We start from the raw sequence: 12,889 nt of genomic DNA on the forward strand, positions 1-12,889 counted from the left end.
TTCAAATAGATAGCTAATTCAAACAAAGGGGTAAGATATGTAATGTGGTTGCCAAAGAAACAGAATTACAGCTCAAAGGAGTTAATTACGATACATAACAATTAGGCGGGTAAAATATACATATCTGGCTCAACAAAGAAACGCCTATATCACTTTCAAGACTGAACAAAACTACTATTTCGCTTTGCAAACACACAGGGCAAGTTCTAGGCATCAAATGCAATGCACAGAATAACACACAAACCTCACACACACATGGCACAATAGTCACTCCAGATTGGATCATCAAAACACTCTAGTCAGGGTACTTAAGCCAAGTTAAGAACATACAATTTAAGGCACTTTTACAAGAATCAACATTTGAGCCTAAGCATCACGCTAAAGCACCCGCTATATTCAAGGCATAAAGAAGTTAAGAGATCCTGTTTCTATTTTAGCCCATAGCCCAGGGTTCCTATGTCTAAAAAAAACAAAAAAAAACTAACTACACCTGGTTCAAACGAAACCCTTAGAAAAGAACCGTGGCCCAAAGAAAAACCAAGGGGGAATTGATACACTCCTAACAAAAGAAAATCTTTTTTTTTTCTTCTTCGACTTTAATCTCTCAAGAAAACCGTCGAATGATATCCATCGTCGGGACAAATCGAAACTTTTGATTTTTGTTTGATAACATCCCGATCCCCCGAGCCTTTTATATACCCAATTAACACAACGAAACTAACACTACTCTACATTACTATATACGTACAACATACATACAAAATATCCCCCACCTCACACTTTAAATGGTGGCATGTCCCCATGCCACACAAAGGAAAAATTGCAAGGTAAAGGAAACTTCCCTGCTTACTTTAGTCCTGGTTGGAGACAGTGCCGGGATCGAGATGGCAAGGCCTGCCAAGTGCACGCAGCCATGCCATGACCTTCCTCTCAGATTTTGCATTTTGGGTAGCCAGTGCATCAACTCGAGCCCCCAAGTCCTTGATAGAAGTCCGTAGCCCTGCCATTTCGTGCTCTAAGGCCGTCATCCTCATGCCCCTTCTGACCACAGATGTTCCCTCAGCCTCAACAACCTGCTCGTGTGGGGTTGACTCAGCCACATCCTCAGCCTGCCCTTCATCTCCCTCATCTGGCGCATCAGACTCATCACTATTTGCAATGAAAGGTGCCATAGGATCCTTCCCAATGGTCACTTTATCCGCCCGGAACTTCTGTTCTTTTTTAACTTTTCCATCAAAGTTCTTGTTCTCCGGCACCCGTACTGCCCGGCATAATCTAGTGACTAGGGAAGGGAAGAATAACCCATACCGCTACACTGGACAATGAATGAACATCTCATCGTGAATAACCTTAGTCACGTCAAAATCGTGGCCATTGATAAAGCACCATATCAGTGCAGCTCGGGGACCATTCACCTCAGTAGTGTTGGAAGAAGGCAACATGCGACTATTGAAGATATAAAGCCAACACTTCCCTTCAAAGGTGAGTGAGGCCGAGTGAAACTTCCGCCCCGGCGTAACCCATACTATGTCTTTGTTTGGCACACAGATTGTTCTAAAAAACAAGTTTCAGGAGGTTGGTTCTCTGCTATAGGTATCATAATAGTCCTATGCCCCACCAAATACTGGCAACCGGTACTCCCTCCTAATGGCGTCGATAGATGCATCAACACTCTTCTGTCGTACCGTACAGACATGGTCCTTATTTTCGGAGCAGTTCGCGTAGAACTCCCGTACAACCATTAAGTTGCCCTCATCAGGTTCTTCAAAGAAAATACCCAGCCCACGCCAAACCAATTCCCGCTACATATTGGGGCAATTATTCTGGAGGGACCCCCTATCAATACCCCGTTCCAGTATGGGTTTCTTAAGAGCCTTCTGACTAAAATGTTCCCGGGTTGAGCTTAATACAAACCTTGTGCTATCAAACTGAGGCGCATTGGTCGAGGCCCGCGCCCGGGATGAGCATGCATGACCACTAGAAGAGGCACCTGTGGTTCGTCTTTTCTTTAAGGGCGTCATAGTACCTACAAAACAAATACCCCTATCAGTAAAAAGGTAGGATGTGTGAACCCATAGCGGTTACTCAGACTTCACCAGGACAATTGGTCATAAAATTACATACACGAACTCACAGTGGAATTTAAATAAACACTTGATGTGCAAGTTCACCCAAAACTCCCCAAACACCCAATTATAACCTCAATTCCACCACAAACATACCCATGTCTAATCCAACCCAACAAGATGAAATTCAACTATCACCTCACATACCAACAAGTATACTAGTAATACAAAGACAAGAAAAGAACAACAATGACTTCTACTACCATACAAATAAACGAGAAGAAGAAAAAATAAAAATAAAATAAAAAAATAAAAAAAATAACTGAAGTAAAAGGGAGACAGAAGCCATGGCACTTACCTGAAGGATCTTGTGAGGATTTGGGATGGGAAGTGATTGAGTAGGGGAGATGAGGGGAAATGATGTAGGTTTTGCTTTTGAAATTGGGGAGAAGGGAGGGTTTGGGCATTTATTCTTAGAGGGAGGGTTTTCAGATTTAGGAGAGGAGAATGGGGGGGGGGGGGGAGGGGGAGGGTATTAATAAAAGAAAAACAAATAAAGAATGAAGAAAAGAAATAAAAAAAATAAAATTACTCTAATTAAATAACCTACAAAACGACGCCCAGTGCGCGGTTGTTGCGCGGTCTGTGCGCGGTCGCGCACTTGTGGCAGTGAAGGTCGAAAAATGCGCAACCATATGCGCGGTCAGTACGCGGCCGCATATGTATGACAGTGGGGGTCCAAAAATGCGCGGTCAGTGCGCGGCCTCCCCATGTATGACAGTGGGGGTCCAAAAATGCGCGGCCTGTGCGCGGCCGCGCACATTTGTCTTTCCAAAATTTTCCACGTGAGCCACTTTTCGCCCTTCTACGGATTGATTTCTTCAACCCAAGTCATTCCAGCACGCACAAATTCATCCCTGCACATTGATAGACATGTGAAAACTTCCACAGTTCAAAATCAAACACGAAAAATAAGAAATACAAAAAATATTGGGTTGCCTCCCAAGAAGCACCTGATTTAACATCGCGGCACGATGTGGGTTATCCCTTATCAGGGACCTTTCAAGTACACTGTCAAGATCATTTTATCGTCCTCAACCATGCCCTGGTAATGTTTTAATCTTTTTCTATTAACTTTGAACTTGCAGGCACCATCTTCCGAAGCAATCTCAACAGCTCCAGTTGGATGTGTCTCTATCACACGAAATGGTCCCGACCATCTTGACTTCATCTTACCTGGAAACAACCTCAATCTTGAGTTGTACAGCAAAACCATATCTCCAGGTTTAAAGTTCCGCTAAATAATATTCTTGTCGTGCATCATCTTCATTCTCTCCTTATATATTCTTACACTCTCAAAAGCCTGGTAGCGAAACTCATCAAGCTGGTGCAACTCAGTGACTCTGCTTGTACCCGCTTCTTCTATGTCGAGATTCAACTGCCTCAATGCCCACAAGGCTCTATGCTCCAACTCCACTGGTAAATGACACGCCTTCCCAAACACCAATTTGTACGGTGACATACCAATTAGAGTTTTGAAAGCGGTATGATAAGCCCAGAGTGCATCATCTAACTTTCTCGCCCAATCTGTTCTTGTGGCATTCACAGTCTTTGTCATAATGCTCTTTATTTCTCTATTTGACACTTCCACCTGCCCACTCATTTGAGGATGATAAGGGGTGGCAACCTTATGGCGCACACCATACTTTTCTAGTAACTTGGCGAAGGCGCGATTACAGAAGTGCGTGCCTCCGTCACTGATTATTGCCCTTGGGGTGCCAAATCGGGTGAATATGTTCTTTCTCAAAAAAATAATTACTCCCTTTGCATCATTTGTAGGGAGCGCTGGAGCCTCCACCCATTTTGACATGTAGTCCACCGCTACGAGTATGTACTTGTTGCCATATGAGCTGACGAAAGGCCCCATGAAGTCGATTCCCCAAACGTCAAACACTTCTACCTCTTGAATTGGATTCATAGGCATCTCATGTCGGCAGGAAATATTCCCAGTTCGTTGGCATTCATCATACCCCTTCACCCATAAGTGTGCATCTTTGAACAATGTTGGCCAGTAAAATCCCGACTCTAGAACTTTCGCAGCTATCCTTACTCCCCCGAAATGACCACCATATGGTGATGCACGGCAAGCCTGCAAAATAGAAGATTGGTCTATCTCGGGGATACATCTCCGTATTATGTTATCAACACAAATCCTGATTAGATAAGGCTCATCCCAATAATACATGCGACAGTCACGAAAGAACTTTTTCTTTTGGACAGAGGAAAGGTCATAGGGGACAATACCGCTCGCCAGGTAGTTTGCAATGTCTGCATACCATGGCGCCTCCTCCATTGCCACTACTGACAATTGTTCATTCTGGAATGTCTCAGTTATATCTTCTACCTCTACTTTCTTTTCAGCTCCCTCCAACCTTGAAAAATGGTCTGCCACTTGGTTCTATGCCCCTTTTCTATCACGGATCTCCAAATCGAATTCTTGTATCAAAAGAACCCAATGGATCAAGCGTGGCTTTGACTCCTTCTTTGCTATCAGGTACCTAAGTGCTGCATGGTCAGTATAAACAATCACTTTTGAACCAATCAAATAAGACTTGAATTTGTCGAAAGCAAACATCATATCCAACATCTCCTTCTCAGTCACACTATAATTGAGTTGTGCACCTCTTAGCGTTCTACTTGCATAGTAAATTGGGTGCACCGGTTTGTCCTTTCGCTGCCCCAGAACTGCTCTTACAACATAGTCACTCGCATCACACATGAGCTCAAATGGTTGCTCCCAGTTGGGTATAACGATGATTGGTGCAGTCACCAGTCTCTTCTTCAACTCCTCAAATGCTAATCTGCAATCATCAGAAAACACAAAGGAATGATCCTTTTCAAGGAATTTACATAAGGGGTTAGCAATTTTGGAGAAATCCTTTATAAATCGCCTGTAGAAACCGGCGTGCCCAAGGAAACTTCTTACTGCCTTGACCATAGTAGGAGGTGAAAACTTCTCAATCACGTCAACCTTAGCATGGTCAACCTCAATACCCTTACTGGACACTTGATGCCCCAACACTATACCTTCTTGTACTATAAAATAGCACTTCTCCCAGTTCAGCACTAAATTTGTTTCCACACACCTTTTCAACACTCTTCTTAAATTGTGAAGACAGTCTTCGAATGAATCCCCCACCACCGAGAAATCATCCATAAAGACTTCCATAATATCTTCAACCATATTAGCGAGAATGGCTAACATACACCTTTGAAAGGTGGCCGGTGCATTGCATAGGCCAAACGTCATTCTCCGAAAGGCGAAGATGCCATACAGACAAGTAAATGACATTTTCTCTCTATTCTCAAGGGCTATTGAAATTTGATTGTATTCCGAATATCCATCCAAAAAGCAAAAGTGAGACCTCCCTGCCAATCTATCTAACATTTGGTCAATGAATTACAAGGGAAAATGGTCTTTCCGGGTGGCCGTGTTCAATTTTCTATAATCCATGCAAATTCGTCAATCCATGACTATACGAGTAGAGATCATCTCATTATTCTCATTTGTCATTCCACCCTTCTTTGGCAAACACTGAACTGGGCTAACCCAGTTACTGTCAGAGATGGGGAAGATGATGCCCGCATCTAACCACTTGATCACTTCTTTCTTCACCACTTCTTTCATGTTAGGGTTCAACCTTCTTTGATGTTCTATGGAAGGTTTGTGCCCATATTCCAGTAGAATCTTATGCATACAAAATGCTGGGATGATTCCCTTAATATCTGCAATGGTCCAACCAATTGCAGTCTTGCATTCCATTAACACCTGCAAAAGCTGTTCTGCCTGCACATCTAACAAACTGGATGAGATAATAACAGGTAAAGTGGCTTTAGGTCCCAAGAAGGCATACCTGAGGTGAGACGGCAACGGTTTTAGCTCCAATTATGGTGGCTCTTCAATTGATGGCTTAGTTGGAAGTGTTTTTCTTTCTTCTAAGTGTAAGGGCTCAAATTCGAGCTCTCTTTTCCAGTACCCTCGCCCTTCAAGGGCCAAAACCCACTCTGCCAAGTCCTCACCATCCATTTCTTCTAAGTTCATGAGGCATACTGCTAGAGGGTCTTTTGCATTTAGAGTATCATCTTCCTCCTCCAAAATCACATCCACAGCCTCTATCAGAGAGCAGTTAGTAAACTCACTGGGTCGTCGCATAGATTTCTGTACATTGAACGTTATCTCTTCATCGTTCAGTCTCATCTTTAGCTCCCTAGTTTCACAATCAATAGAGCTCTCCCAGTGGCCAAGAATGGCCTCCCCAAAATTATGGGAATCTCCTCATCAACCCGGAAGTCCAGAATGACAAAATTTGTCGGAAACACGAACTTTCCAACCTGCACCAGCACATCATCAAGTATACCCGAGGGCCTCTTTACCGTTCGGTCGGCTAGCTGTAGTAACATGGATGTGGGTCTTGCTCTTCCAATGCCTAACCTTTTATAAATAGCCAAGGGCATCAGGTTTATGCTCGCTCCTAAATCACAAAGTGCCTTAGCGAAAGCATAATTGCCTATTGTGCATGGAATTGTGAAACTCCCGGGATCAGACAACTTCTTAGCTATGGGTCTTGTCACAACAGCACTACATGTCCGAGTCACTGTAATCGTGGCCAAGTCTTGAAAGTCGAACTTATGAGACATCAAGTCCTTCATCATTTTAGCATAACCAGGCATTTCCTTCAAGGCGTCAATCAAAGGGATGTCCACCTAGATTTGCTTTAACATCTCCATGAATTTCTTATACTGCTCATCTTTTTGATATTTGGCCAATCTCTGGGGGGAGGGTGCTGGAGGCTGCTTCTTTCATGTGGTTTGAGTTTGAACCTGCTCTGGCTCTGTTTCGACAACTTTCTCTTTCACTAACTCAGTTTTCTTTGCAATCTCTTTTTCTTTGCTAGATTCAGCTGGTGCATGTTGTACCGTCACCTTTATTAACCCTGTCGAATCATCTATATCGATTGGTACTGGCACAAGTGTTTCAGCTGGTCGGCTTTCACGAGCAATTTCTTGCTCTAGATCAAGATCTCTACCATTTCTTAAACTCACCGCCATAAGCTGCTCCGGGCCCTGTTCTTTTGGATTGACTTGTATGTCTGCAGGTAGCGTCCCTTGGGGACGATTGTTTAGAGCCATAGAGATCTGCCCTAACTGAATCTCAATACCCTTTATCGCTGATTCATGTGAGTCCACTCTCTCTTGCATTTTTCCAGTGGACCCAATCAGTTGTTGCAGCATTCTGTTGTTGCTGTCCAGCATTCCCTTAAGTTCAGCAAACCCATCATCTTGTCTCACAATCTGTTGTTGTTGAGGCTGTTGATAAGCTAGCTGCTGATTTTGCTGATTGTAGCCCTGTTGTCTTTGGTATGGCACAACTTGACCCTGTGGTCTCATGGCTCCAGGATTGTTACCATTATTGTACTGCTGTTGTGTTGGTCTATACTGCTGATTCTGCTGCCCCCAATTCTGACCACCTTGCCGCTGTCCTCCATAGTTGGCCACATAGTTCATATTCTCCTGATAGTTCTGGTTGTCACTTTCCGCACTCCACGAGCATACATAAGGTTGGTTGATGCATGGTGTACATAAACCTCCATTAGTCGCGTCAACTATGTGTACCTGCTGCTTCTGGCCTGATTCATCAATCCTTTTAGTGAGGAAACTCATTTGCGTCATCGGAGTGGCCATATTTTTAGCTATGGAGTTGTTTGGATCCAAAGCCACTGAGTGAACAACATGAGTGATCGTAGAGTCTCTTGTCATCCATCCTGAGTTTTAAGCCATTTTATCGAGTAAAATCTTGCACTCTCTGAATGATTTGCTCAAAAATGCTCCTCCTGCTGAAACATCAATATTGGCCTTCAAGCTGTCTGCCAATCCCATGTAGAACCTTTGCCCCAATATCTGATCTGGAATGCCATGACGAGGACACTTAACTAGCATACCTTTGAACCTCTCCCACATTTCTTGTAGTGTCTCTGTTGGTCTCTACCTAAAGCTCAATATCTCATCAACTTGTTTGGCAGTCTTATTAGGTGGGTAGAACTTGTTCAAAAATTGCTTAACTAACTCCTCCCAAGTAGTGATGGAATTTATGGGGAGTGAATTAAGCCAAGTCTGAGCCTCTCCCGTCACCGACAATGGAAACAACAATAGCCTTATTGCTTTCGGTGTCACATTTGGTTGCCTTTGCGTGACACATATCGATAGGAATTTTTTCAGATGCTGATGAGGATCTTCAATATACGACCCTGAGAACAGTCCCTTATTCTGCAACAAATGTAGCATGTTGTTCGTGATTTGGAATGATTCCGCTTGTATCTGAGGGACTGCAATTGTTGTTGCCAGATTTTCGGCGGTGGGTTGTGCCCAATCATACAAGGCTGCTTCTGGTACAAGAGGCACCACACCCTGATTGTTTGGTTCATTCGCATTGTTTCTGTTATTGTTTGGATTTTCTATTCCGTCATCCATTTCTGGTTCGAGTTGTTTTGTTGAATTCTGTTGCTGTTTTTCTTTCTTGTTCGTACGATTCAATGCCTTGAAAACTTTCTTAGGATCTGATAATGCGTCGAGCAATTCACCATTTCTTGAGGAGTTTCTAGGCATGCACCTGTAACACCCAAGACTACGAATGTTAGAAATTCAATGTATTTAGTTTAAGATGAATAAAATTGACTACACTAAGAATTCTAGCTCTTCTTTTGCTGCAATTAATAACACCGTTAATTTTCCGGCAACGGCGCCAAAATTTGATCACGCCCAACTATGCCTTATAAAAAGGACTAACCGGTCGTTGTAAATATAATCCGGTTTACAAGTCCGGAGTCGAATCTCATAAAGAATTAACGTACTAATCATAACTTTTAGTTCAACAAGAATCCAAATAATCAACTTCCAACAAGATTGAATAATGACTTGAGTATTTACTAACTAATAACAAGGTAATTAAAACTATAATTCATTTACTAACAAAGCAACTGTTGTAGATGAGATTAGGAAGATCTAGAGTTACGACTTCCCCTCTTATCGGAATCCTCCCTATCGTGTTGCTATAAATTCGCCTAAATACTCTCTACCGATTATGAGCACTTTAGGTATCGTACTTTTCTTCCGAGTAAATTCAACAATTTACTAAACGTATTCTTCCGAATTACGCTAGCTAGCACTATTTTACCGCTCACTACACTCGTACCAAGGTTTCGTTATTCCTAAACCTACCTTTAAACCCTCCGTATTGATCCCTCATATACGTTAGGAGTGATATTATTCAACAACTACCTAAACATGTACCCTTTTCCAAGTAATACACCTTAAATAGGCGCAGCCGATTGAGGGCCCTTCAATCAACCACAATAATCACGTAGTTGAACAAGTAGAGAGAAAATTCAATGGCAAATTTATATCAAACACAATAAAGATTCATCCTCCAAGAGGTTCCATCAAACCTTAGAACAAAGAATTTAGCTACTCATAATTGTTTTCATAATCACAGTATAAGAATTCATCATCAATGATAAACAAGGGAGACAGAAAGATAACACTCGTTTCCGAATCTTCCGTCTCGCTCCTTGCCTGTTCTTGCCTTCCAAGTTCTTCTAAAAACAGAGATACCCTCTTTTTGGGTGAGCTGGGTTTCATATAGGTCAAGGTTGGTCGCCTCTGGAATTACAAATTTAGCCTTGGAATATTTTTTTCTCGGAAGGACGTGCGCGGCTGCGCACCTGGGCAAGTGGCCGCGCACTTTGGCCAGTTTCTGCCTGACATGCGCGGCCCAGTGCACGGCCGCGCATCGACCGCGCACCTGGCCAATTTCCTGTAGTCTTCTTTGTTCTTCTTTTTAAGCGCGCTAAACTCCTTCGATCCTCCAATGGGTTCCCAATTTATTCCATAAGCTTTTAATTGTCCTTCAATACTCCATATTAGCTCCAAAACGCTCTTTAACGTTATCATAGCCCGAAATTGTTTCTGCAAATCATAAAGTTCTCAATCAGAGCAATTTATTATCATTTAACGCTCAAACATCAATAAAGTGCAGCTAGTTTAGAGTGTAAATAGTGGCTAAACTACATAATTATAGCCTACTATCAGCCTTTCATGCAGTTCTTTTAAATTTTGAATAGTATTCAAGAATTTCTGTTTTCGATTATCTAATAAACCTAATAATGAAAATTGACTAGCTCATTATGCATACCCTTCGAGAAAAGATATTAGTGGTGTGTTAGTAAACCTTTATCAACAACTCATTCAACGTGTGGGATTAGAGTCACAATCATCATGTATTACTTCAACTTAGGATTCAACAAATGAATATGTAGAGTGATTTTGTACATGAAATGACATAAACAAAGTGGCTTTTTTTTTACAAAGCAAAGAAAAATGACTTTGTACGTGAAATAATAAAAACATAGTGACTTTTCTATTACCAAAAAAAAAAGTGACTTTCTTGCACAATTTTTATTAGTTAAGTGATTTTTTGAGAAATCGAACTCTTAAAAAATTGTCTTTTAATTTATCTTCCCCTATTATTTTCGGCTCCATGTCCACTCTAAAAAAAAATCTATAAAACAAGAACAACTCATTCAATTTCTATCACGTTATTAACCAAAATGGCCGAAAAACTTATAAATAACAAGCTATTAATCGTGATGTTCTAAGTTATTCAAATCAGGAAATGATAAATTTTGCGAAACAAAATGAGCACAAAAAAAAGGGAACCACATTTTTACGATAGAATGTTTATAATGACCTTTGGCCAAGACTGATTTTGACATCAGAAGTTGGTCAAAATCAGTACAATTTACAGAATTTAAATGTGGTCAAGTGAAGATGGACCACCCAAAAACTAGTGCCCAGAAACTAATAAAATGACAGCAGTAATCATCAAGTTGTTCATCACTTTCACAAAAGTGATTGGTCATGAAACAAACTACTATTGTGGCTACATTTATAATAATACAAATGTGGCTCCCACTTCTCTCCTGGCTCCCCAAAATCCCAACTATCTTTTTTTTTTCTTCCTTTTTTCTTGTTAATAACTTATAATGGAAGAAGCGACATTTGAGCACCGGTAAAGTCGTCTTCCTTTCACTTATAAATTATGGGTTCGAGCAGTGGAATTAACCACTAATATTTGTATTAGGATAGATTGCCTACATCAAGTCCCTAAGGGTGCGGCCCTTCACCAAACCTTGCGTGAATACGAGTTGTTTTGTATATTGATTCTACCCTTTTTTTTGAATTCTAATGGAAGAACAAGAAAGATAAAGACCCTTGGCGAGTTTTAAACCATGCACAAAGCAAGGTGTGTAGAGTGAAATTACAATCACTAATATGCAACTCCGGCCTAATTTCTGTCACCCTTGACAAAGAAATAGAAGAAGAAAAAACAAGAACAATGAAAAATAATTATGCACTATACTTTCCAATAATTGAAGTTATAAAACAAAGAAAAAAAATCTTATTCTTGTTATTAGGTTCATTAATATTTCAAATGATTTAGCTACAATATGACAAAAAATCACCTAAATTAGCTAAAATTATTAAGAAAATGAAATTGATTTGTTAAATGTATTTTAATTGAATTTAAAATAAAATAATTGGAACTACCTTTGTCGACAATGCCAATAGCACAAAATTGCTTTAGTTAGGAATATCTTGAACTTGAATTGAATTAGTGCACATCATATAAATATCAAAGGATTTTAAAAATAATCTTCTTTTTTTCTTCGGAAAAACTACTTGCCCACAAGTCTAGTTAGTGAAAAATCTTGTGAGGTAGTTCACGGGGATTTGCAGCCGTACCCTATATTTGTGTCACCTTTTAATCTGTACCCTATTTTTTAAAATTATTGATTTGGTAGCCATCTCACAAAAAATCCGTAATAATATGACAATTACACCCCGGACAAAAGATATAAAACGATCTCCTCTTCTCCTCTCAGCAACTTTATAAAAAAAAATCAGAAACTTGTCCAAATTCATCTTCAGAATCACACTTGCATGAAGTTGTTTCACCTTGGAGCTAAAACTTCATACTAATGTAGCATGAAGTTGTTTCATGTTGAAGCTAAAACTTCATGCTAATATAGCATGAAGTTGTTTCACATTGAAGCTAAAACTTCATGCTAATGCATGCTGAAGTTATTTATCATACAGTCTAAAGTTTTGCCATGAATTTTATCCGAAATTTCAGTCTAAACATGCTGAAGTTATTTAGTTCATTTGCTAAAATTTCAGACTAAACATGCTGAAGTTATTTAGTTCATTTACTAAAATTTCAGACTAAACATGCTTAAGTTATTTAGTTAATTTGCTAAAACTTCAGACTAAATATGCTTAAGTTATTTTGTTCATTTGCTAAAACTTCAGACCAAACATGCTTAAGTTATTTAGTTCATTTGCTAAAATTTTAGACTAAATATGCTTAAATTTTTGTCTTGTAGTATGTAATTTTCTAATGAGTTTTTGCTAATGCATGTTAAAGTTATTTAGTTCATTTGCTAAAATTTCAAACAAAACATGCTGAAGTTATTTAGTTCATTTGCTAAAACTTCAGACTAAACATGCTGAAGTTCTTTAGTTCATTTGCTAAAATTTCAGATTAAACATGCTTAAGTTTTTGTCTTGCAGTATGTAATTTTCTAAAGAGCTTTTGCTAATGCATGCTGAAGTTATTTAGTTCATTTGCTAAAACTTCATACCAAATCATGCTGAAGTTTTGTAACGCAGTCTACAGTTTTGTCCTGAGTTTTATCCGAAACTTCAGT

General features: G+C 40.1%; 1 protein-coding gene across 1 annotated transcript; it reads right to left on the reverse strand.

The window, feature by feature from the left end:
- Nucleotides 1-3,363: 3,363 nt before the first annotated feature.
- Nucleotides 3,364-3,684, reverse strand: LOC142168871 (uncharacterized). The gene has a single exon (XM_075230039.1). The coding sequence runs from the start codon at nt 3,682-3,684 to the stop codon at nt 3,364-3,366; it is 321 nt and encodes a 106-aa protein (XP_075086140.1).
- Between the last annotated feature and the right edge of the window lie 9,205 nt (nt 3,685-12,889).

Source organism: Nicotiana tabacum, chromosome 14, assembly GCF_000715075.1.
Source record: "Nicotiana tabacum cultivar K326 chromosome 14, ASM71507v2, whole genome shotgun sequence".
NCBI lineage: Eukaryota > Viridiplantae > Streptophyta > Magnoliopsida > Solanales > Solanaceae > Nicotiana > Nicotiana tabacum.